This window comes from Mirounga angustirostris, unplaced genomic scaffold, assembly GCF_029215605.1.
Source record: "Mirounga angustirostris isolate CCGP_5_RB_7025 unplaced genomic scaffold, mMirAng1.0.hap1 SCAF_14, whole genome shotgun sequence".
NCBI lineage: Eukaryota > Metazoa > Chordata > Mammalia > Carnivora > Phocidae > Mirounga > Mirounga angustirostris.
In genome coordinates, this window is record NW_026991722.1 from 84,380,768 (window position 1) to 84,405,694 (window position 24,927).

At 52.8% G+C, this 24,927-nt stretch overlaps 1 protein-coding gene across 7 annotated transcripts in view; it reads left to right on the forward strand.

Annotated features, from left to right (window-relative positions):
* Positions 1-24,927, forward strand: part of SSH1 (slingshot protein phosphatase 1) — a 59,233-nt gene that overhangs the window by 27,702 nt on the left and 6,604 nt on the right. For 6 of the 7 annotated variants that reach the window (XM_045887452.3, XM_054510480.2, XM_064578546.1 and 3 more), the window contains 11 exons: positions 2,615-2,679; positions 3,133-3,254; positions 7,717-7,785; positions 9,013-9,078; positions 11,681-11,875; positions 13,216-13,309; positions 14,393-14,521; positions 17,085-17,131; positions 18,539-18,685; positions 20,248-20,448; positions 22,304-22,871. In XM_045887452.3, the coding sequence (XP_045743408.1) occupies positions 2,615-2,679; positions 3,133-3,254; positions 7,717-7,785; positions 9,013-9,078; positions 11,681-11,875; positions 13,216-13,309; positions 14,393-14,521; positions 17,085-17,131; positions 18,539-18,685; positions 20,248-20,448; positions 22,304-22,871 (1,703 nt within the window). Of the gene's footprint in view, positions 1-2,614; positions 2,680-3,132; positions 3,255-7,716; positions 7,786-9,012; positions 9,079-11,680; positions 11,876-13,215; positions 13,310-14,392; positions 14,522-17,084; positions 17,132-18,538; positions 18,686-20,247; positions 20,449-22,303; positions 22,872-23,402; positions 23,579-24,927 lie in introns of all 7 variants that reach the window. The other variant, XM_045887454.3, reaches the window with a different exon arrangement.

Sequence of the window (24,927 nt, forward strand, 5' to 3'; positions counted from 1 at the left end):
GCACAAAGCCATGTAAAAACCATAAGTCAGGCTGGTTCGTGTATCTCTGGAACGTACAGGAAAGTAAGAAGAAAGCTTCAGACTTGGTGGCTTTTCTGCCCCTGAGGTCTAGAATGGCCAATGAGCTCAGCAAAGCAAGAGGGACCGTGACTGTCCCAGGACTCTCAGGAAATGTCCCTGGGGCAGGCACAGACTGGCCTTTCCATCAGTTCCTATTTTTCTGGAATCACTGTCGAGTGCCCTGGACGGCCCCCAGTCCCATCCACAATCACGCAGAGCTGAGAAAGAGTGAGGCTTCATTCTGCCCATGCAAGACTCAGGTCATTGCAGCCAGTCCCCGGTTCGAGACTCTGGCGAGGGCCTCTACCTCAGGCTTACAGTCTCTGATCTTTCTGCAAGTGCTGAATGAACACTTCAACATATAGAGGCGCTGTGTGGACGCCAGGCTGCAGCCGGGAGTTCTGTCGGTCAGCAATTCCACGTCTCCACAAGCATCCCGCTGAAAGGAGCCTAGCTGTGTGGAAAATGTCCCTTTCATTTGGGCACTCACCAGACAAAGGGGCTTGTTTTTGCTTTCCTCTGTGTGCTTCTGTGACTTGGAGCAGACGGTGGTGGCGTGCAGGCGAGCCCAGGACCAGCCGAGGCGGGTGTGTGCCCCTGGGGCCGTGGGGTCACCGCAGGCGAGGGTGCTGTTGGGTAGAGGAGGGGGGACAAGGAGCTCCGCATGCTCCTTAAATGTGAACCGTTGCCTGCCAGTCATTCCTTATGGAAAGCAGCACCAATGTGGAGTGTCTCACACCGTGCCGTCCTGTCACAGAACAGACGAGAGAGGCCGGCTTCCAGCAACCCGAGTCCTCTCTGAGGCAAGAAGTACAATTTGGACGTCCTCTGTCAGCCTGACCTGAAATTCAAAAGATGCCTTTGCAAAAGGAACGAATCCAGTGTACTGATCCTTCTGGGATTCTGGTTGTGATCTATAGGATAATGTTTTGTTTTGTTTTGTTTTGTAAAGATAATTCTGAGGGCGCCTGGGTGGCTTAGTCATTAAGCATCTGCTCAGGTCATGGTCCCAGCGTCCTGGGATCGAGCCCCGCATCGGGCTCCCTGCTTCACGGGAGGCCTGCTTCTCCCTCTGCCACTCGCCCTGCTTGTGTTCCCTCTCTCGCTGTGTCTCTCTCTGTCGAGTAAGTAAATAAAATCTTTAAAAAAAATAATAATAGGGGCGCCTGGGTGGCTCAGTTCGTTGGGTGTCTGCCTTCGCCTCAGGTCGTGATGCCAGGTCCTGCTCGGCAGGAGCCTCCTTCTCCCTCTCCTCCCTGCTTGTGATCTCTCCTGCTATCTCTGTCGCTATCTCTCTCAAATAAATAAAATAAATTAATAAAATCTTTTAAAAAATAATAATAGTAATAAAAGTAAAGATAATTCTGTTCCTTCTTGGCATGGCACAAACCAGCATTAATGTAGATCTTCTAGGAGTTACTCCTACTTTCTTGTAGACCAGCGTCTTTGCAGATGAACTTTCCTTCAGAAAGAAACCATGAAATGTGTAAGGTGGGGAAAAAGCCGTGTTAGAGTCCCACTTGCTATTCACTGATTATGAACCTTGGGTAGGGCCTCCCCAGCCTGGAACACACAGCCTATTTTCAGCTGTGTTGATCCTCCATGTCTGTGGAGACTCACTAGCTCTGAGAAGCTCTCCTCCCTACACCCCAGCTCGGAGGCACCTCCTGGGCTCTGGGATTGCTCAGAGAAGCTAGAAGCTCTGCATTACTGCCTTTATAAAGTAATCATGCTTTATAATGCTTTATTGAATTCAGTTCTAGACTGATGTGTATATAAACTGCCGTGAAAAGGGGTGCGAGCCTCAGGCCATGAGCAGCTGCTAGTAGCCTTCATAACATTTTATGACCTCTGAAATTGCTTGAATAATCATCAGTGAGCCAGTGGGTGAAAATAATGATGGCCATAATGATCGAAGGAGGCCCAAGACCAGAGCCCAGATGTGCAAGCACTTGGTGGTAGAGGTGTAGGCCCGGGCCCCAGTCACCGCACCTGCTACCCTCCAGTCCCTAGACTGTAGTAGTAGGCAAATGCTACAAAGCCCCGGCAGCACAAGGACCAGACGGGGTGGTCAGGCACGGAGGTCTCACCGTGGATGTTGATCATGGCGGTTGTCACGGGGGCCAAGCTCTGGGACGCACAAGCGGGGGATGGGGCAGAGGGAGAGGAAAGAATCTCAAGCAGACTCCGTGCTGAGCATGGAGCCCCACACGGGGCTTGATCCCACGACCCTGAGATCATGACCCGAGCCGAAATCAAGAGTCGGACTCTCAACCAGCTGAGCCACCCAGGCGCCCCAGATTTCAGAATATAAAAGCAATTTCTAAATACGTGGCCATCATCAGCTAGATCTCCCCATCCTCATCAGGCAACATTCAGGAGTGGAGTAAGAGAAATTGAGCCTCCTAGTCTTTGTGACACTTCTCTTGGGGTGGAGGTGGGGGGCATTTTGATTTCGCAGTCTTCATCCAGACCCTTAACATCAGCCTCTTGCAGGTTTCTGCCTAGAAGCTGGGTGGGTGACCTTTTAAAACTTTCTTCATTGGTCCAACAGGTGACTTGCCCCAGCATCTTCAAGTAATGATCAACCTTCTGCGTTGTGAAGATCGGATCAAGCTGGTAAGAAGAGACAAAGAGCGGCAAGTTTTAATTTTTAATTGTGCGATTTGGTAGGGAATTATTCACGAGCAGTGGGAGGTGGGGAGTTCCTGTGTTCCAGCAGATTCTCCCAAATTGTTCACAAAAGCCAGAGCCAGGTTTGCTCTCCACCACCCACAAGGTCCAGAGAAAGGATATGTTAGATGTCCGTGTCGATCTGAGGGTGGAGATCTTCATTCTCTGGATTGTACCTGTTCACCCATGTGACCAACTTTGGGGGAATCTCCCCAGAGCCAAGCACTGTCCGTCGTGCATGGATATAAACAGACGCGGCTCCTGCTCTTAAGAATCTCATCTTAATTCCTGAGCTCATGGGGGGGGAGGTAGACAACAAAAGCCCTCGGTGTTGATTTGGTCACGGAAGAGGCCACCACCTTGAAAGGCAGGCCAGTGAGACCGTCTTTGCCTGTCTAGGCCGTGCGCTTGGAGAGCGCCTGGGCGGAGCGGGTCCGGTACATGGTGGTGGTGGACAGCAGTGGGCGCCAGGACACGGAGGAGAGTATCTTGCTGGGAGTCGACTTTTCCAGTAAGGAAAGGTGAGTCTGGTGGGGCGGTGGGGACCTGGGTTGCCGTGGTCCCGTGTCCGTGGGAGATGATGACGAGATGTGTGGTGGTCAGCGGCACGGTGACCAGGCATGCAGAACAGTAGAACGCACCGTTGCAGCTCGTGCGTGCCTGGCGCTGTGCTAGATTCAGCCTCTGCTCTCAGCTCCGACTGAGAGGATAGAAGAGTCACACTGAGCTTCAAGGTTTACCACTGGGTTGCTATCGGGGGTGCCATGGAAGAGAGCACCTGAGCCGGGGGGGCTTCCTGAAAGAGGTGACGGCTGTGGTGAACACCCAGGAACAAGCAGGAGGGAGCCACGTGAAGCGGGGACGGGCCCGTATAGAAGTATGTGACTGATGGGCATCGTATCAAGCGCTTCCCCTATATTACCATCCCAAGTGGATTCCCAAGTATTTGTTGACAGGTCCTTGGTCAGAGGCTTAAAGGGAGGTTTGGAATTTTCCAATAACTGGAGGGCAAGTTAGTTGTATCATAGACCCTATTATGTGTGTGAAATGAGGGCGAATGGCTCTTCTTACATCTAGGATACGTGAATGTGCGTGAGATCATTGCAGACCCTGGCTTTGTGAAACCTGGATTAAGATAGGCTCCCTGTATTCGTGATCTTTAACCTACTCATCCGCCAAGGCAAGTGTGTACGTTCTCCTGTGTATGAGGCAATGGGCCAGGTACACAAAGAAGCAGCCGAAGCTGTGGTCCACCTCTGAGAGCCTATAAACTCAGGGAGGAAGGAGCCATGACCAGATGGCAGGGCAACGGGCTCGGTGATGGAGGGGTGCTCGGGGGGTTGTGGAAGCACGAGACGGGTGGGCTCAGAGGGGGCAAGCAAGAGGCCTTCTGCAGCGTGTGATGGCTCACTGAGTCTTAAAGGGCAAGTGGGCAGTAGGGACGGGGCAGTGGGGGCTGCATTCGAAGGCATCTTGGGCAGAATCGATGGCAGGACAGAAAAAGCCACAGACGCAGTGAATGGTGTGGCGGCTATGTGGTCTCGTCTTGTTCCCGCAAGAGAGCTGCTGTTAGGAGGGACCAAAACTTTGTTCCTGGCCAACAAGCTCACAGAAGAAAGAGGGAGGACATTTCTTTTATGACCTTCTTCTCGGTACAGGATAGCATCCTAAGAAAGTTTTGTGCGGCACACATAGGGAGAGACGTGTGAGCCGGCATCTGTAGCCTTGGGCTAGTTGGGAAGTCTGGATCTGGAAGACTGTGGAGCCTGGCAGGTCTTAGGAGGCAAGCTGTGAAGAGCGCCCCGGAAGGCAAGAGGGCCCAGCACCTCGTGTCAGGGCACCCCCAGGCCGGCGCTCTGGGACACGGGCGGAGCTCGGTGTTTTGTGCAGCACAGAGGTATTTAGTGCGAAACAGCGATGCAGTTACATTTGCTCTTGGATGATCAGCCAGCCTTTCGGAGTTCCTTCCGGGGCAGGGGCGTTCCTCGCCACATGTGGTCCGTCCTTGTAACACCCTCCGGCCCAGAGCAGGAACCTGCCTCTCCATGGGATGTGCCCACCGTGGCGGTCTGCCCCTCCTGCTAGCCATCTCTGTCACTTCTGTGGGAAGAACCCAGGGTGGTTGCCACAGCGTGTCCTCAGCATCTCATTGAACCCTTAAACCACCCCATGGAGCAGGTAGCTCTGATTTGTGTGTAACAGATGAGAAATGCAGCTCGAGAGGTCGGGGTGGGTACCCCCAAGGCCCTCCTACTAGCAGAGCTGGGCATCAGAAGCCGGGCTTTTGTGGCGGCCCTGCGGTGTAGACCCTGCACATCGGTACGCTGCACTCTCTTCTGCACCCCGTTGTTTGTGAATTCATTCCTCCGCGACCGTCTGTACCGTTAGCACTTCCTGCATGCCCGGCCTCTGCTCTCCGACCTCAGAGTCTGGAGGTCGTGACCGTAGCATTAGATGCGTACGCATGCCCTCCACGTTGTCCTTCACGGCTGGAGTGGACAGGCCCGCGTGCAGGCGTCAACCCCGAGGCTGTTGCCACGTCTTGTGGTTGGGGAGGTGGGGCAAGGGGCTGCCGAGGGTGAGTAGGTGGTCAGAGGGGAATAGGACCTAAGCGGCCTTCCTGTTGTCGAGCCTGAGTGGCAGCCCTGCAGGCCCAGGCATGTGGAGGTGGGGGCCGGGGGCCTGGGCCCTGGGCCCTCTCCTGCGGCCCCACACTGGGAAGCCCCAGGCACCAAAGCCCTGGTCCTTACAGAAGCTTTTGGCCTGCTGAAAGCATGATAATGCTTGTTTTTCTCAATTCCTGACATGAGATTTTGCTTCCTTATTCCAAAAAAAAAAAAAAAGGGAGCGAGGAGTGCTGCCCATAGCGGGTACGTACCCTGCGGGAGTTCCGGCAGGAGGATAGGCAGGGGCCGTTTCAGACGGAACGATGCAGGAGCAGAGACGGGCCCCACGGGCTCACGGGTTCTCTTTCAGAGCCGCCCATCTGCTCATGCGTCGCCCCAGAAGACAGGAGCGGCCACCCCCAGGTTCCATCTTGCATTTGGGAGGCGAGAGCACCGTGAGTGCCGTGAGCACACACAGCTGCCCTGTGCTTGCTGGCACCGTGCGGTCTGCGAAGGGCTTCCACGGCACCCCCCTGTGCCAGGCCTGGCTCCCGCGTGGCCCTCGAGTCCCCACGCCGGCCCCACTGGGCAATCTGCTCCTGCTGTTTCAGTTTCCTCTGAAGCTTTTCTTCTCCCCCAGCTGCCCCACCCATGTCATCCCTTGAGGTCATTCCTCCTGGAAGACCCCATTTCCCTGACCGGGTGCCCCTGCTCCCCCTGTACGCCAGCACGCAGGCCCTCCTTCCCTGTAGACATTTGGCTGTCCGTCACTGCAGGACTACTGGAAACTCACACAACAACAGATAAGGGGACGTTAGGGAATTTGCAGAGTTGTTTCAGTCGTGCCATGGTCCCCGCCTGTGCTCTTGACTGCAGGTAGAGACCCTGCGTGGGAGTCCTCCGTGGACTTAGCCCCATGCGCGCAGTGCTCTCTCCAGGCTCTTCCCCATCTCCGCAGGTAGGGGAGGCCAGTTTAGATGCTGCCCTTGTTTCATATGGACTGTTTCATCTCGGCCTGCCCTGGAAGGCCCCCTCCTGCCCTAGGCCTGGGCCTGGGCCTTACGCCCCCCCCTCCCCGCACCGAGTCCAGTTCAATGCTCCTTGTAGCTCTGTCTTCTCTCCTCATTACCAGTCCCTGGCGTGGGTCGTCAGTGCTGAAAGGGGGTGAGTCTTCCAGGCCTGGCAACGTGTTCCCAGGTGCCCTCTGCCCTGGGCTCTCAGCATGTCGGTTTGGGCTACGAGGAGGCCCCCTGCTCAGCCTCCCAAGCACTGACACAGCAAGCAGCTCTGGAGCTCTGCGGGTCTCAGCATACGTTTTATTTTGCAGCTCTACAAAGGAAGTAGAATTAGCCCATCAAGAGTAGGTAGGAATGCAGGGGTGGGGGGTCAGGTAATTTGCCTAACACAAAAGGCTTCGTCTGATTTGACCTGAAGGGCTTGCAGATTCCTTCCCCACAGACGGAAGCAGAGGGTAGAAGAGTCCCGCTTGGTCACCAGCACTCCAGGGGAAGAGGGGGGGTCTGTGAGCTCAGAGCTCCCTGTCATAGGCATCACGTTACTCCCTGGGCTGTGGCTAAGAGGGAGTAGAGGTGTATGTCCAAGATCCCTGGAGGCTCTCGGAGTTGGCCTTGGCCGTTACCGTGGTCTCTCATGAGCAGACTCTTTCTTTTAAATGCCTGAAGAATTTTCCTAACGATCCGAGTAACCCTCTGATAAAGTCCTTTCTGTCCCTCTGTGTTTCTCAGTGGCACCTGTCTCCAGAGTCACTAAGCATCATTTCACTGTTAGGGTGAGCAAACCAAAAGCAGATTAAGCTCGTTTTGAAACTGCAGCTGTGCAGAAGGTACAGAAACAGAGACCCAGAAATGAACTGCAGCCATGGTGTTGGCACTGTCCCCATCCCCGCCACCTAGGACAAGAGGCCCGGTTGGCTGCCACGGCTCGCCTGTGTCCCCTGGAGTGCGTGTGGCCTCGTGCCAGGAGTGCGCCAGCCATCAGCGGCTTCACCCCTGCTGCAGCGTGGGCGTGTGGTCAGCCGCTCGCTCCCTGCCCCCGAGAGCCACAGCCGGGGCCTGGCGTTTCCAGAGCTCCATCCGCACCTCGGTGGGGTCACAGTCCCCTGGGACTGTCTCCAAGTAGAGGTCACTGGGGACCCCCTCTGATGGGACCATCCCAGACTCACGTCTTCTAGAATTCAGTGGCAAGTGGTCCCTATGCAGACAGCCTGAGAGCTTCTCCCTGATACGCACCCAGCAGCCAGGCCCAGGTCGGGTGGTGGTTCCTTTCTGAGAGCTGGACAGGCTGGGCGAAGGCAGGGAAGAGGGTGCATGAGCGGGCGGACCCTGACTCTGGGCATCTTCTCTTTTCTCCTGAGCAGTAAAAGCTGCACCATCGGGATGGTTCTCCGGCTGTGGAGTGACACGAAAATCCACCTTGATGGAGACGGGTAAGGAGATCTCTTTAAAAGATTCTTCCAGGGGCGCCTGGGTGGCTCGGTCAGTGAAGCGTCTGCCTTCGGCTCAGGTCCTGAGCCCCAGAGGCCTGGGACCGAGCCCCGTGTCGGGCTCCCCCATCAGCGGGGGGCCTGCTTCTTCATCTATCTCCTGCTCCCCCTGCTTGTGCTTTCTCTCTCTCTGACAAATAAATTAATAAAATCTTTAAAAAAAAAAAAACACTAAGCGATTCTTCCACTTTGGGCATCCTGGATAATCATTAGGAGCAGACCCACCTGTGTGACGTGCTCACACAAGGACCGGGGATATTTGGGACATTATATAAGAGAGTTTGGGTCTCGAAGTATCAACAGAAGAGTGTTTACAGGGGATGTGCTGCTGTGTGAAGTTCCAGCGCATCAGGGAGCTGACATCCATCCCTTCCCCTTGATGCGTTAAGTGAATACTCGGTACGTGCCCCCCACACGGAGCCGGTCACTGTAGGTTCACGGTTGGAAAGGACGCGGCCAGAGCACACAGCCGTGGGGGTGCGGGGGGAGGCAAGCAGCTAGCGGGCACAGCAGCGTGTCAGGTGCGTCTCTGGGGGCTGCAGAGGAGGAAGCCTTCCGTGTGGCTGGGGCGAGGTAGACAAGAGAGCCATCCGGGTTCCACGTACATTTGCTTCCAGGGGAAATACGCGGGTTCTGCCAGGAGTGGGGGGGAAGGAGCTGAATACAAGTTGCCCCTTCACCAGGATTCCAACGGTAAAAGTTAAATTGCCTCATAGAACCGGGGAAGAAAAATTAAAATGTGATTTTTTTTTTTTTTTGAAGAGGCAAGATTACAATGGTTATATTTTTTTTCCTTTGTCAGATTTTGCCATCTGTGAATATATTTCGCATGCAATTACAAAAACAGTGGGTGGGATGTGTGGGGCAGGAAGTAGCAGGGGGCTGGGACAGTGGCAGGAACGTGAACGAGATGGTGTGTCAGATGGTGGTGTTACCTCTGCCAGGGTTTGTGTTTTTGATAGACCTCGCGTAGCCGGGTTAAAAGCAAGTCTTACAGATTTGAGAACACTTTTTTTTTTTTCCCCACTTTTTTCCCCGCTCTTGCCCTTGTTCCATGCAGGGGGCTTGTATTCCCTGCTCAGAAAGCGTGAGCCACCCTCGTCATCTGGTGTGGCCTCAGGGTCTAACTTCTCACCGTGCTTCCTTTCTTTTTTTGTTTTTCATCCTCAGGGGATTCAGCGTCAGCACTGCGGGACGGATGCACGTCTTTAAGCCCGTATCCGTCCAGGCCATGTGGTAAGTGCTTTTAGGGACTTTTATCACCTTAGGAATATTTTTTTTAGCTGCCAGCACGAATAGGAAAACCCCCTTCGACTTTAAAGCTCATTTTGGTGCGTTTATTTTTGTGTGTATGGCAAAATGCACGTAACGTGAAGTGTACCGCGTTTACCATTTTTTAAGTGTGCGGTTCAGTGTACATCCATGATGTGCAGACGTCACTATCCATTTCTCGAACTTTCTCATCATCCCATTAAACACTAAGTCCCTCTCCCCCGCCCAGGCCCCGGTTAACCTCTGTCCTACATTCTGTCTCTAGGAGTTTGCCTACTCCAGGTCCCTCCAATAGGGGGGAATCCTCCCCGATTTCTCCCTTTGCGTCTGGCTTCTGTTGCATATCTTGATGTTTTCGAGGTCTGTCCGTCTTGTCGCACGTGTCAGAATCCTTTCTAAGGCTGAATGTTACTCTAGGATGTGGTCATAGACTATTTTTTGTGTAGCCCTATCATCCGTCAGTGGACATTTGGGTTATTTCCACCTTCTGGCTGTTGTGCTTGGAGCTGCTATGAACACGGGTGGGCAAAGTCTCTGTTGCAGCCCCTGCTTTCAGTTCTTTTGAGGATGTACCTAGAAGTGGAATTTCTAGAGCACGCGGTTAACTCTGTGTTTCACCCTCTGGGGAACCAAAACCGTTTTCCGCAAACTGGACTCTTGGTCCCATTTCACATTCCCACCAGCCGTGCACGAGGGTTCTGGTTTCTCCACGTCCTCACCAGCTCCTGCGAGTTAGTTACTGAGTTTTCATCATCGCTCTCTTAATGGGTGTGAAGTGGTATCTCGCTATGGTGTTGATTTGTATTTCCCCACTTGATGAATACCGAGCATATCTCTTTATGTGCTTATTGGCCATTTGTACAGCTTTTTTGGAGAAAAGTCTATTCAGGTCCTTCAGCCAGTTTTTCATTGGGTGGTTTTTTTGTTGTCGAAGGTACTTTATTCTTACGTTATCTACAGTTCCTGCTGCCCAAATGCCATTCCAGCGCAAATTTGCATATTCTTTATACCTGGCGCATGCTCGGTTTGTGCCCTGAAGGGAATGGCACCCTGCCAGGCGCTGGGCATCTGGGAAGGCATACGACGGACATAATTCCTGTCCTCGTGGGGTTTAAAGTCATGGAGGGGAGGTGGCCATAACCCGCGCAGAGTCATGTGTTGGGAGCGTGTTCTCACAGGGTGCCCCGCTACAGGATGCGGGGTGCAGGGCCCGCGTCGGGGGGAGTGCCTCCCACACACTCTGCTTTGGGGATGAGGTAGCCGCGGGTGAAGGCTGCACTGGGTGAAACAGGTCAGGCCGGTGCTTCTTCAAACCCGCACACATACCTCCGAGCCTCCCTCATCCTTGGAGGGTCGCATAAACCACCCCTGCAACGAACTCAACACAACCGTCTCTCTTTCCAGCAGTCTGGAAAAGGCTCAGGAGAAAGCTGGTGGCATCTGATGAGAAGGGTTCTGCCCAGTGTTTCCCAGTCATTACTTTGTTTCCTGGGACGCTGAGAGTTAGGCCGAATTCTCCTATGGGCCACCAGTCAACATGGTGCTTCATTTTTACCTCGTCCATTACTCTACACTGCCCTCAATTCAGGCTCCTTCTGGGGAAAATCACGAAATCATAATCCCCTTGATATCCCAGATGTTTCTTGCGTCCCTGGATCACTTCTTACCTCTTTCTCTACAGGCAAGTAAAAAACAGGCCCACATGTTTTTCCAAAATTTCGGGAGCAAAACTAAATTTAGTAAATATGCGGCTCAAGCCTATTCCCTGAAGCAGCCTAGAGATAGGACAGACATGCCTGAGTGGGACGCGTGCAGCACATAGCGGGGGTGAGCCCTTCCCCGAGCACTCTCGCTCCCTTCGGGGCTTCCCCTCTCCCACCCTTCGTCGATGCCTGGTTCACCCCCTTCACTGAGAGAGTTTCAGCCTAGATTTTTGTTTAAAAAAAAAAAAGATGACTAAGCTGAGCATTACCATACACATTCTCCACGTAGTTCCTTCTGCCCCACTCTTCCTTCCCGAACCTCTTCTTCATTTCATCCCTGTATTAATGTGAGTTTCTAGTACTCCCTTCCCTAAGAGAGCTAAGCATCGAAGCTATTATAACAATGACGGGCAAAGGTTAAAAAGCAAGTTATTCAGAACGCAGTAAAATGTGTCTGCTGCATGTGAAAGACTTTCCTTCCACCTGCCAGGCTTTGTGGCGGTGTCCCTCCCACCCCCCGCCTCCGAAGTAAATCTGAGTTCTTGGGTGTTAACTGGCCGAGTGGGAGATGATCCGTGAGCCAGCCTGGGTGGGAGAGTTACGAAGTTTGCACTCTTTCCTTGCTGGGCACAGTGAAGGATGGCTCGTCTGCTCTTGGGTTCCGTTACCCGGCAGCCAGAAGGTTTCGGGCTGCCTTGCGTCCCGCACGTAACCTTGTGCATATGGCGATGCTCGGAGTGAGTCCTTGAGGGGTCGCCCTGCCCCGCCCCGTTCTCAACCCCCCCCCCCCCCCGTGTGGAGGGAAGAGCCCAGCACTCCCTGTGCCTCCCCAGGCCTGACCCTGTCCCCCCTCCTCACCCCAGGTCTGCCCTGCAGGTCCTTCACAAGGCCTGCGAAGTGGCACGAAGACACAACTACTTCCCTGGTGGCGTGGCGCTCATCTGGGCCACCTACTACGAGAGCTGCATCAGCTCGGACCAGAGCTGCATCAACGAGTGGAACGCCATGCAGGACCTGGAGTCCGCACGGCCCGACTCCCCGGCCCTGTTTGTGGACAAGTAAGTGCGGCGCTGCCTCGCCCACGCCGGGCCCGACCCTGAGTCCGCACAGGGTCACACCACCCTGGTAGTCCCGGGATTGGGAGCCCCCTCTCCCAGGACCAGCATTCCAAGCAGGGGTGCCTCACCTGCTGCCCATGGGTAGTCTGTGGCTAGGGAAGGCTCTGGGACCACCACCCCACTTCTGAAATTAGAGACGGATTTGGGTGTGAATGCGAACCGTAGCTCCCATCAGCCTACATGCGTCACCGGCTCTTGGGCCATGTTCTGTGGTCCGGCCTTTCCCTCTGTTCTGAGGAGTATTATATATCCATCGTCCCAGGATCCCAAAACACCACTGCACCACCACTGGCTGGGGCGGCCTGCCTTAGAGGCCACAGCAGTGAATCCGGGGCCTCTGTCACGTGGCCACCAGCAGAGCTCACGTGGCCTGAGGCTGCACTCAGGGGAAGTCTGGGTCCAGAGGAAGGAAATGGCTCCCCCCTCCTGTCTTGGTTGGGACCCTCCTCCCCCAGAGTCGTGTGTCCCTCTGGGACTGCATTATGAGGGCCACGGACACAGAGGTCAGCCTGAATGAGGAGAGGACCGGAAGCCATGTTCTTTGAGGCCCCAAGTGATGAGCGGGTTGGGGAGAATGACAGTTGCCTTTGAATATAAAAAAGGGCATTCTGTGGAAGAATTACCCTGGTCTGTGTAGAAGCAGGGCTGATGGGTAGAAGTTACAGGGAAGCACATAGATTCTCCATGTAAGAAGGAGATGAGGAGAGCCGGACCCAGTGATGTCCTCCCACCCAGACATGTTCAAGCGCAGACAGAAGGATGTGGTTGGTGGGCGGACGTTCCGCGGGTGCTTCCACATCTCGTCGTGAGAGCCTGATTCTCTGCAGACCTGAACGAGGACTATGCTTTCCAGCCATTGTTTGTGCTCCCCATCCGCTCACCACTCTGTGGACGCCCACAGGAGTTCTAGACACAGAGCCGGACTTCTCTGTCCCTTTCCTCTCCTCCCAAAAACATGCACACCAAAAAGGTAGCTGTCTGGGCGCCTGGATGGCTCAGATGGTTAAGTGTCTGCTTTCGGCTCAGGTTATGATCCCAGGGTCCTGGGATCGAGTCCTGCATCGGGCTCCCTGCTCCTTGGGAGCCTGCTTCTCCCTCTGCTGTCTCTCTCTCTCTGTCTCTCATGAATAAATAAATTAAAAAAAAATCTTTAAAAAAAACAGGTAGCTGTCTGCGTGCCGGCCATGTTCTTTTTAGCCCAAGAGTATCTGGCGTTCCTGTAAACGCTGACCTCAGGCTCCCTGTCATTCTCCATCTTACTGAATGTCCCTTCTTTCTAGGCCAACTGAAGGGGAAAGGACTGAGCGCCTCATCAAAGCGAAGCTCCGGAGCATCATGATGAGCCAGGATCTAGAAAACGTGACCTCGAAAGAAGTAAGAGAGCTCTTCCCTTACCAGGCCAGAGGTCACAAGCTGTCCATCTGTCCTGTTGCCCAAAGCACAGCAGAGGCAGGTCTGCCACTTGGCCTTTTTACCGATCAGCTCACCGACTCTCAGAGGCTTTTTCCCCGCAGGACTTAGCAGAGAGAGCGCAGGCCTTAGATTCCCACTCTAGTTTGGATCCAGCCGTGCTGCACAGCAGCTCTGGGGCCTTGCAAATTTCCTGAGCTCTCTGAACCTGTAAGACCTTTGGTGTTAATTCCACGAGACCCACGCATTATCCCGAGATACATCTGCCTATTAGCGCCCTCTTCTCTGCCTTGTGTTTTATTGAGATACAGCAAACTCTTATTTCTTATTTCAGGATTATCACTTACTAGCAAGTTACTAACCCTGGACTGCCTTCTGTGTGCCTTCGAATTTTTTTCTGGATCACTTTTTTCTTGTCTCAGTTGCTTTTTGTTCTAAAGAATGCAATGAATTATAATAAGCGCTTAAACTAGGTAGATATAAGGGCTTAAAAGGGCCATTTGAAAAAGCCATATATCACCCTTTGTATTAATTAATATACATAAAAAGTCATATTGTGGGGCAACCAACCCTCTTGGGTTCCCTCCCTCTTTGGGAGCTTTGTACTGTCGCTCAATAAACTTTGCTGCCCACCAAAAAAACAACAAAAAACTATCCTGTTGTGATGCCTTCCAAAGAAAGATGAAGCTGATTTTATGTGTTCACTGTGAGATATTTGATATTTAATTGTAAAAATAGAAGTGCCTTAAACTCCGTAGAAGAGATGCCCTACGAATCAGCTTCTTGGTATAAAATGATGAACTTTGCCCAGTCCGACTTCCCGTGAGGCTGTGTAGCCTCATTCCCACCACCTACGTACGGGCTGTGTGCGTCTCGGTGCGTTGTGCGCTTTCTTTGGGGTAAAAAAAACAAAAAAACCGCCAAAACAACAAGACACCTTTTTGGAAAACAACCACAGTATAAGTTGTGACTTGACTTCTTTGGAGGTGGATGGCTCTTGTTCTGTTTTGTAACGAATAGCTTTTTGTACTCTTCTCCGCTCCACAGATCCGTAATGAATTAGAGACGCAGATGAACTGTAACCTGAAAGAATTCAAGGAATTCATAGACAACGAGATGCTCCTTATCTTGGGACAGATGGACAAGCCCTCCCTTATCTTCGACCACCTCTATCTCGTAAGAAGCGCCGCACAGGGCAGGGTCTGGTTCGGGGAACATCCGTCTACAGACCTTGATTGTTTGGAGCTTGCAGCAGAGTCAGAGAGGGGGAGAGAACTGGAGTCGCTGGGACCTCGATCCTGGCTGTTCTGGGAACTCCTGTCTTCGACCCCCTTCCTCTGGCCTACGCTGGTTTGCCCTGGGGCCAGATGTATGAGATGGGGCTCCCAGCTGAGCTGGGCAGAGTTGTTTGAAGGCTCTCTGGCACAGTCCACTGGCAGCAATTTTCAGAACCTCTCCATCCTTGGTCTTCAGTTGCTAACACAGAGGCCGCATCCAGTTACCTCCCCACGGTTTGCGGGCTCAGAACCCCCAGGTACGAAAGGGCGCATGCTCGCCAAACCCCAGAATTACACCTGGGCATCACCGAGACGTGAGAAACAGTAGGCAAAACAAACCGAACCCCCGAAACCCAGCTTCTTCCCCTCTCTCTGTCCGGGCAGCTACCCTGTGCCCTGCTCCCAGGCCCGCCGAAGGGACAGGCCCTGGAAGCACCACCGGGGGGCCGGGTTGTGCAGGTTCTCCCCACCTCCATCTCTTGCTCAGATGCTCTTAATGCTGTAAATCTCCATAGAAGGCAACTGGCAAGTTCACAGAGTCCCTCAGAGAGACTATAGGGGAGAGAATGTTACTAAAATTAGAGAAGTGGTACAGTGTGATGGAAGTCAGACCTGCCAGGGCCAAGTTCCCACTCCCCAGCCGAAGCAGCTGTGTGAGGGGAGCGAGCCTCTTTGCCTTTTCTCCATTCTGTACCATGTGGGATGATTGTGAGGATTAAGTAAAAGACATTCTTAAAGCACCAAGTGTAGTTTCTGTAGGTACTAATAAGTGGCAATCATTGTTACAGCAAAAATGACTTTCTGGGAAAGTGGAGGAAGTGTATTTGCTGCTGAAGCCATGAACATCTTGTTTTCTGCCCACAAGAATTAATTAATGGTTCTCCAAACGCATGTGTCGTGATATATACTTTGTATATTAAATATATATATATCGCAAATATATATATTTAATGTATTTGTGTATATCAATTCGTATTTGTGAATATGTGTGTCTGTGTGTATATATATGCACATATATGTTTAACGTTTGTATTAAAACATATATGAATGTGTGGATTTGAAGCCTATATCTTGAAAGCCATCAGGCAGCACTGGGCTCTAATTTCCCCAGGAAGTTGGTGGTTTTTCCTAGTGGAAACAACAGAAGGCAGGCCGTCTCTCCACTAGGTGGTGATCACAACAAGAGGATGCTCACAGATGTAGTGAGCTTTCATTATTTTTTTCAGTGTGGTTTGGTGGTCTATGTCACTTTTTCCATGAGAGATACTAAAGGAATTTTTATATTTGAGCCTCTCCCTCCAGCATGAAAAATCCAGCTAACACCCGCACATTACCAGCCCCACTTGGCCCCCTGGGGCCCCTGCGTCCTGAGGGGTCTGCCCTCCTGGGAAGGGAAGTTTCTAGGGAGACTTGGTGGGGGGGGTCTCTTGTTCTTCACAACTCTGTGTCATTTGCATTGCCGAAGAGCGAAGTGATAGCTTTTTCTTTGTTTTTTCCCCTTCTGTGTTCCTGGGAAGCTTAGAAATGGAGGGTTCGTTTTATAATATGCTTTAAAAGGCATTAAATTAAAACACGTTATAGAAGGTTCAGAAACACCAGTAACTCCAAAGAAGAAAGTAAAAAGCATTCCCAATTTCGCAAATCTAGACATAGTCACCATTAACGTTTTAGTATATTTTTTTTCCCATCTTCTGGGTTTTTTCTTTTTATGTCTATATAGCTTCTTTAAAAAAAAAAGAAAGGAAAGGAAAGAATCATAATGTTTATATAGTTTTGTATCCTGTTTTTCTTTTTTTAAGTTGTTTTCATTATGCGGCATTTCCCTGTGTCGTTAAATAGCCACCCAAAGTACAATTTCATTTTTAATTGCCCCATCGTGTGGCTTCATCATCATCATCATTTATTTTACTAGTTTCTTCTTGTCGGACCTCTAAGTTGTTCTCATTGTTTGTCCTCGCAAATAACCATAAATATCCTCGTGCATAAATCTACGTGCGAATTCTGGATGTTTCCTCAGGGCAGCTGTTTGTATGTGGAACCACTGGGTCAGAGGGGGGGAACTTTTAAAAATACTTGCCCGAAAAGGTAGACAGATTCCTGCTTTAAATTAGTGGTGTGTGAAAGTGCCCTCTCCTGAGCGGGAAGCTGGAGGTCACTGCCTCTGGTGACAGGACCGTGCCGGAGCTTTAGGAAAGGACGTGGTGGGGGCGGGGGTGGTACAGGTTTTGCCGTTCCCTGAAGGCCAGGGGACAGCCAGGGCTTTCCACGCAGGCTGACAACGCCGGGAATGCCTCTGGAACCTGCTTGGCTAGCGGCCTTTTCTAGTTCTGTCTGCCCATCTAAGGCCAAGGGCCCATGAAATAGCCCTCCCCCACCTAGGGCTGGCCCACCCCATGCATCCCCTAAGCAGCTCTGAGGCGGACATGTGACACTCACGGGGGTTTGTGTGATCTGTCCCCCAGGGCTCTGAATGGAATGCATCCAATCTGGAGGAACTGCAGGGCTCAGGGTGAGTCTGCTCCCCTCGTCCCCCCTTGTCCTTCCAGGCAGCTTAGAAACCCCCAAGGTTGAGCCCTTGTAACGCCTGCACCCTGTCTCCCATCTCCAAGGGCTGGGCTGATTTCCAAAACGCCACCTCCTGAATAATTCATGCGTTTTAGATCTTAACGGGGTCCTGTGGGATGGTGTGTGTCACCAAGAACGATTCTCAGTCACACTCCAGTGGCAGAGGACAGCCTGGATGCTGGTAGGGCCACGAGGCCCCTCCTGGCCCCACTGCCCTCCCCCCCGGCCCCAGCACAGGGGCCGGCAGTCCTAGCGTGGACACACACACATCTGTGGGGCCAGTCGGCAGCTCTGGTCCCAGGACCACTCCTGGTTCTCCCTGAGGTTAGACTTTGGGGCCTGGTGGGAATCTGGCGGCTAAATACTCAGTGTTGGTCAGAAACATATGCCCATCTCAGTCTGAGAAATGCCCAGCAGCAGGAATTTTTTTAAAAAAAGGTTAAATCTAGACCTTCAAGAACAGATGTCTGGACATTTTTTTTTTAACAACACAGCCCCAAAATCACCATTCTGTGGGTCTGACATGATGGCATTCTTCAATTACTACATTTAAAAATCAAGACTAAACAAATCTTAAAATATATCTTTAGAACTACTGGTTAAGATGTGTTCTTTCAACAGAAAAGTTTTCTTAAAATGTAGAGTGATACCATCTATGCTTTCTCTGGCTGGGAATAAAGAAATGATTTTGAAAGGTATTTTGTAAAGCATTTATAAGTATTCTCTTACAAACCCTATTTGAGGTATTTTCTAACTCCTGAAATTATTTTGGTCTTCCGGGAGTATAAGTATCAAGTTTAGAGAACATGCGTTCGAAGACCCTCCCCGCTGTTTATGTATTTATTTGTAGTCTGCCTTGTTTCAAGAGCATTTAAGGCAATTCTCAAGGACATAAATAATGGATGGATATCTTCTACTCTCTTAGCTATTTAAAAGTAGAGACTTTGTTTTTCGTTTTTAAGCCTCTGTATATTAATAAATAACCATTACGAAGTTTGAAACTTTGAGTGTGTCTGAAAATGTTTTTAAGTAATACATATGTCTCGTTTCCAGAATTCACATTGCTCAGCAATGCTTTGAACTTTTTTTTGTAAGTTTTTTTTTTACAAAGAAATTTGTTGTTTATTATAAGTGTAATACATTCTCATCGTATAGAGGACATTTGGAAAATACAAAAAAAAAAAAAAAATTACTCCTTAAGGAAAAACCAAAGTCCCACCGTAAACATATACGCTTTATGAGTGTGTATTTAATTTTTTTCCTTGCTCAGTTTTCTGTTACTTTGTCTTTTTGTAGTTCCTCATTCTGATTCTCCAAAGTTGTTGTTCTTTTTTTTTTTTTCTCCTTACAGTGTGGACTACATTTTAAATGTCACCAGAGAAATAGATAATTTTTTTCCTGGCTTATTTGCATATCATAACATTCGCGTCTATGACGAAGAGACAACAGACCTTCTTGCCCACTGGAACGAAGCGTACCATTTCATAAACAAAGCAAAGTAAGTGGATGGAGAAGACAAAGAGGCTGGCCTGAGGAAGTAAGGGGCAGATGCCGGCTGGGCAGAAACTAATGGCAGTCCCAGACTCAGACATCTCTGGTTTGTGGAGCCTTTGATGTCTGGTGGACCTCTGGTTACCACAGGACCCCCTAGCACCAAAAGGCACAGTCACTGATCTTCTCAGGGTGGGGGCCCCAATGAGCCTGTTTCTCCTGTCATCGACTGTGACACTGGATCCCACTTTTGTCATCATCACTGCTTCCAGGCAAGGATCTGATATCTCGTGGACATTCTTTGGAGCTCTGTCTACAGGGAGTCGCTGAGCCAAAGGAGGGAGGAGGGTGGGCCAGGTCTTGCATGGACTGTGAACACCTTTGGGGCTGCTTCCCCAGAGAAAGCTGCTCAGGCAGAGGCCGCGAGAGCTGGCCCGCCTTCTGCACCTGAGTTACTGCAGTTTTCTTGTTCACGGAATGGGGCAGACCGTCAGAGGTCCTCGTCGCCCTGAGCCTGTTCCTGGCATCACCCTGTCTTCTGTCCTCCCCTTATTCTCCTGTGGGACAACTCTGCCTCACTGAAGTCCAGAATAGAGAGAAAGAACCTTTTGCAATGCTATCGAAAGAAACCCCGTCTTCTGCTTCATACCTCTTGAGGTCAAAGCTCTGTAACATGTCCTTACCGAATCTTAGTTTGTTTGCATTCCTGGGGGATAGATTCCAGGCCAGCAGTCAAACAAAAAAACAAAAACAGAACAAAATGCACTGACAAATGGGGATGAATTTGAAGCCTGGGGTCTAGGAAAGGAGCCCAGACCCACCTGACGGGCCAGCTGGTTCCAGTGTAAACAGGCAGGCTGGTGGGTCTGCCTCCTGTACAAATAAAGCTTCCCAGGTGCGGCCCCTTCCAGCAGCGTGTACCCTCCCATTCTCGAGCCTCCGAAGTCTCGAGAAACACGGCCTTGCCGTTCCTGTGACATCAGCCCCGCCCAGGCCACTACCGCCTCCTTACAAATGACCGATCCACCTGCCTTCTTCCCCTCGTCCAAGTCGAGGGTGCTGCCGTCCTTGTCCTAGCTCCTCGACCCTCCCTGTCTGGCGAGCATTTGCCCTCCCGAGGGCCTTGCAGCCTTCCATTTGCTGACCCCGTTTTCTCTGCAGTCACCCGTTGCCCATCTTCATCTGCTGGGGCAGCTGTGTAGCTTTTGCAGATTACCCTTTCGCTGCCCCCTTTGCTTCCTGCAAGAGTTTCTGGTCTCCTGGCCCATCCCAGCGGTCCCGCTTTGTCCCTGAGGGCGGCCTGATTTGGGAGCCCTCCCTGCACCACTCGGCAAGGCAAGGACAGATTTATCTCGATTTCCCATTGTGTGCTAATTGATTTTGCAGTGAAGGTATTTCCTTTCGAGGGTGTGTGGCCATCTGCTGCATAAATATCAGGACGTGGGGGGGGTGCGGTGGGGTCTGGGCACTGAGATAACTTCAGGGTTTAAAGAAAAACAAAATGCATTGGGTAAAACCTAAGAGAATGAAATTATGGAAGTTTCTGGACTCTGTCTCCCACCTCTGCAGGAGGAACCATTCCAAGTGCCTGGTACATTGCAAAATGGGTGTTAGCCGATCGGCTTCCACGGTCATAGCCTATGCAATGAAGGAATTTGGCTGGCCTCTGGAAAAAGCGTACAACTACGTGAAGCAGAAGCGCAGCATTACACGGCCCAACGCGGGCTTTATGAGGCAGCTGTCTGAGTATGAAGGCATCTTGGACGCGAGGTGGGTGAGCGTCTGCGGGGAAGGGTTGGCAGAACCAAGCGGGCTCCCGTCCGGCCTGGCAGCAGTCTCTGCAGCTAAAATCCCGCCTTTGGGGGGGTTGGTGGGGAGCCAGACTGAGAAAAACAGCTATTGTTTGGGGTTTGATTAGTGGTTTCCAGGAGGGATCTGTTTGATTTTGTTGGCACACATAGAAAGCTGTTTTGCTGCTGGAGGGAACGGTGCGCGGTTCCTCGTCCAAGGCATGACGTCATGGGTGGCGCAGGCACGTGGCCGTCCCCGTTTCCTGAGCATCTGCTTTGTGCCGAGCCGTGGGCCAGGCTTCGCCACAGGGCAGTTCCGATGCCTCAGGGCCGACTGGCTTCCGGCACCGACGAGCCGGGCCGTGTAGGGCAAGCTCGCCCATCTCCCCCGGCCCTGGTTTCCTCTTCTGAGTTTGCAGTCCAAGCCCACCTGGTAGGGCTGTTGTGAGATTTACCTGAGGACTGTGCAGGTTTACCTCTGCAGATGCCGGGCTAGACCTGGCTCGTGGTGAATAAAACGGAGCTTTTGAAATCTCTAACCCCCACCCAGAAAAGGTCTGCCCCGGACAGGGTATCCCCGGCGTATGGGGGGAATGAGCTGACGCTGGAGGTTAGGGTGTCCCACGTCATACAGCCAGTGGGCAGCACAGGGGAGAGAGCACACCCGGGTCTGCCCGCCCCCAAGGCTCCAGTGTGGGGAGGCCCCGTGGAGGCAGATCCCCACTGCACCTGGGACTCCCTTTCTCCCTGGATTATTTCTGACTCGTATTATGAGGAGGCCACAGGCTCAGTCCACAGGCTTCTTGGCCGAGTGTGAGCAAGCAGGAGTGCCCTGGCAGGGTGGAACGGGGTCTGAGAACAGCTCTGGACATCTCTGGAGTCCCTTTACTGTCACCCAGGGAGCAGCTGGACAGATCCCCAGGCAGGGCCCCGGGACGACGAGGAGGGGGCGGAGGCATGGGCATCCTGCCTCCTTTCCCTTAGCCCTTCAGACACTTGCTGCCATCAGGGGCTTGCAGCCTCCACAGCCTCACCAGGGGTCTTCAGGCTGAGGTCACAGCCACAAGGCAGTGACCTTGACTTGCAGCCCCGTCTGGGGGCCCTCTTGGCCTTGCCTGGAACGGGCACACAGAGCCGTCTCGAACGGTCGTGGTGCTCCCGTGCGTTGCAAACAACAGCAGGCCCTTAATTCACACTGCCCTGTCCCCATCTCCTCTCGTCGTAGCCCGCACCCCTGCAGGGTGTTGGTACGGGTGCCCCAAGGGTCATGGAGGTGCCTTACCTGATTTCACATTAAAATTTTCTCTTCTTTTCTTTTTTTTTTTTTTGACCTTTACATTAAAAATGGGTTATAACCATACTACCACGATATCATAAGACCTATTTTTAAAAGTGACCTGTCATCTTTCTGACAAAAAAAAAAAAATCTTGTGGTTTTCTCCAGTTGTCCCAACTTGACGTGCATTATGTTTACCCATAAATCTCCATGTGCTCTCTGCTTCGGTCCCCGCTGTCTCCCTGCAGGATAGGGAGGAGAGGATTATTAGTCTACTGACAGATGGAGGGCCTCAGAGGTGGGACGGGCGGTGGCGTGGCTAAGTTCACAGAACGAGGCGGCACGGCGAGACCCTGATGGTACCCAAGGTCGAGACCGCCGTCACGGGTCTGCCACCTGGTCACTGCATGGCACAGTCACTGAGGGCTGCTGCCGGGAGCCCCGGGGGCTGAGCGTCCTAGCGCGCCATCTGTCAGCCGTGGGCTGTGTCTTGCTGTCCCTCCCGGGACCCTCAGGGCACTGGCCCCCATGACCTTCCTCTGCCCTTCCTCCCCCGCAGCAAACAACGGCACAACAAGCTGTGGCGTCAACAGAGCAACACCTGCGTCCAGCAGCCTGCGGACGACCCTGCAGGGTCGGGGGACTTCTTGCCGGAGGCGCTGGATGGCACCCCGGAGGCCCGGCTGCCCTGCCTGGACGATGCTGCCCAGCCCGCGTTCCCAGACAGCGGGGCCCCGGGAGGCCCCACTCTCCCCTGCTGCTTCCGGCGGCTCTCAGACCCCCTCCTGCCTTCCCCCAACGACGAACCTGGCAGCTTGGTCCACCTGGAGGATCTGGAGAGGGACGCTCTGTTGGAGGAAGCGGCCGAGCCGACTGAGGCACACATGCCAGCCAGACATCCCCAGGAAGCTTCTGGACCCTGCGAGAAGGAAGTGAGGAAGAAGCTGGAGTCCGGGAGCCCCAAGGCCCAGAGGGGCTCCTCGCAGCAGGTGGAAGAGATGGAAGGGGAGGAGGCCCTAGGGGCAGGGCGGTGGGGGCGGCCCCCACCCCAGCCCAGTAAAGGCCTGCTCAACCGGGAGAACCTTAACAACAACAACAGCAAGAGGAGCTGTCCCGACGACTTCGAGGTGGGCAAGGGGGGCCGGCGCGGAGGGTGAGGGCAGCGGCCGCTCCCCGAGCGCAGCTGCAGGGCGCCTGGGAGTGCGGGCGTACCGTGGGTCGGGGGTGTGCAGGGCCTGGCACTCATCCCTGCAGGCCCCCCACAATGCGCCTCATTCACAGCTGGTCAGAGCTTCCAGCTCGGTCTCTTTCTTACGTAGAATGTAAAACAAAACTTACCACCCAGCTTCAACATTTATCAACACAAGGCTATTCCTATTTCATCCCCGCCCCACTCGGTTTCCCCACACTCTGAATCATCTAACCAAACCCCAGCTGGGTCGCTTCATTCACAGATGCTTCCGTCTGTAACATAACCACAATAACACCTTGAAGAAATGGGTAGCAATTGCTCAGTATCATCAACTATCTGGTCTTCCAGCTCCTACTGTAATGCTCGACTCCATTAATCCCACGTGGCTATCCTATTTAAATGGTGGGTTTCGGCAACATGGTCTTAGCAAGCTGGCCCTTGCTCAGAAAATTATTAAATCCGCCAGGCTGTCCCCTCCTCCGGGGGGCCCAGGAGCCGAGGCTGGTGTCATGAGCGGTGTGCTGTGTCGCCCGCTCCCGGGTCCCACCCTCGCTCTGTACCAGCTCTTGCCACGGCCCGGGCCAAGGAGCTTCGCTTCCCCAGGCCTCCCCGCCCATCTTCCGAGACAGCCGGGATTCACAGGTGAGAGCACTCGGCAATGCATTCCCACATCCAGAGGGTTTGTCTTTCCCATGTTCTCATACAAACGAAATGGGAAGTACCAGATGTTAGTTCCTGGTGAATTTCTCCCACCACTCACCCTTCCCTCAAAGAGCAAATACCTATAAAGACAGATGATACAAAACGCCTGTCCAGGACTGTCCATCAGTCTGAAACGGCACCGGGTGGGTCGTGGATGAACAGGGGCAGCATGGGTAAGGAGAGACATGAAGGACGGCTTGCCTTTCCTGGCCAGAATTGGATTGAATGGGTGAGGTTCTCTAGGGAATAGGACCAGGAGACAAGCACTCATTCACTTGTTCAACTCTCCTTTCCTGACTACGGTGCCAGGTTGGAGAGGGGTTGAGCTGCAAGGTGACTGTGCCTTCTCTGCTCCCCTCTGCCTGCTCAGCACCTGCTGGTCCCAAAGGTCTCAGCGGAGGTTCGGCACCTCAGGGAAGCCTTCCCTCTGCAGAAGACTTTGAGCTCACCTTTCTCCATCCTGTCACTTGTCACTCAGTTTTCTGGTCCACACTAGACCCTCTGAGGGCAGGGACCATGTCTTGTTTGCAGCCCCTGTGCCTGACGCCAGTCCTGACGTGTGACAGGCGCTCCCTAAATGTGAGTTGGATGCGTGAATTTGCTCCCAGCCTATTGCTCCTTGGGCTCCGAAAGGTAGTCCTAAATCTCCGACCGTGAGACATTCTAACCACATTTTAGAACATCAGGTCCTAAAGGTTTTAGGAGAAAACTTCAGTCAGAGCTTCAGAAAAATTTCTGGGTCAAGAGTTCGGGGGTGGTCAGGTCTCACTGGTTGACCCAGGAATCCTGACTAGGTTAGGAGATCCGGCCTCCCGCCTCCCCCACCACACGCTCTCTGTATGCTCCCCTGCAGCCTCTAGGAATCATGGCTGGGTTTCCTTACGATTCCTCCAGTATTGGACCACCCCATGACTTCTTCTCTTGGGGGACCTACATCTGTGACACAGGATAGGATTAGGCCCTGATGGTTAGGGCCGTGGGCAGGGGGCAGGGAGAAACATGGACCAGCAGCCCTTTGCCAGGGGGCCATTGTTTTAGGCCAGCTTGAGAATCTCGCAGCTAAACCACTGTCCACCTCAGCCCATAGGAGCAGCCCTGTTGTCTGTCGATGGGCGTGTGAGGGAGGTGAGCAGTTGCCCTGCCCGTCGGAAGGGCCCGATGTGGAGGCACATGGCACATTCGCCTAGAGGCAGGTGGCTTTCCTCAGAAAACAATGCAAACATGTTCCCCATTGGTCTATAAAACCCACCTCAGCCTGGTTCCCTCATGCGGGACTGTGAGCACCCGTG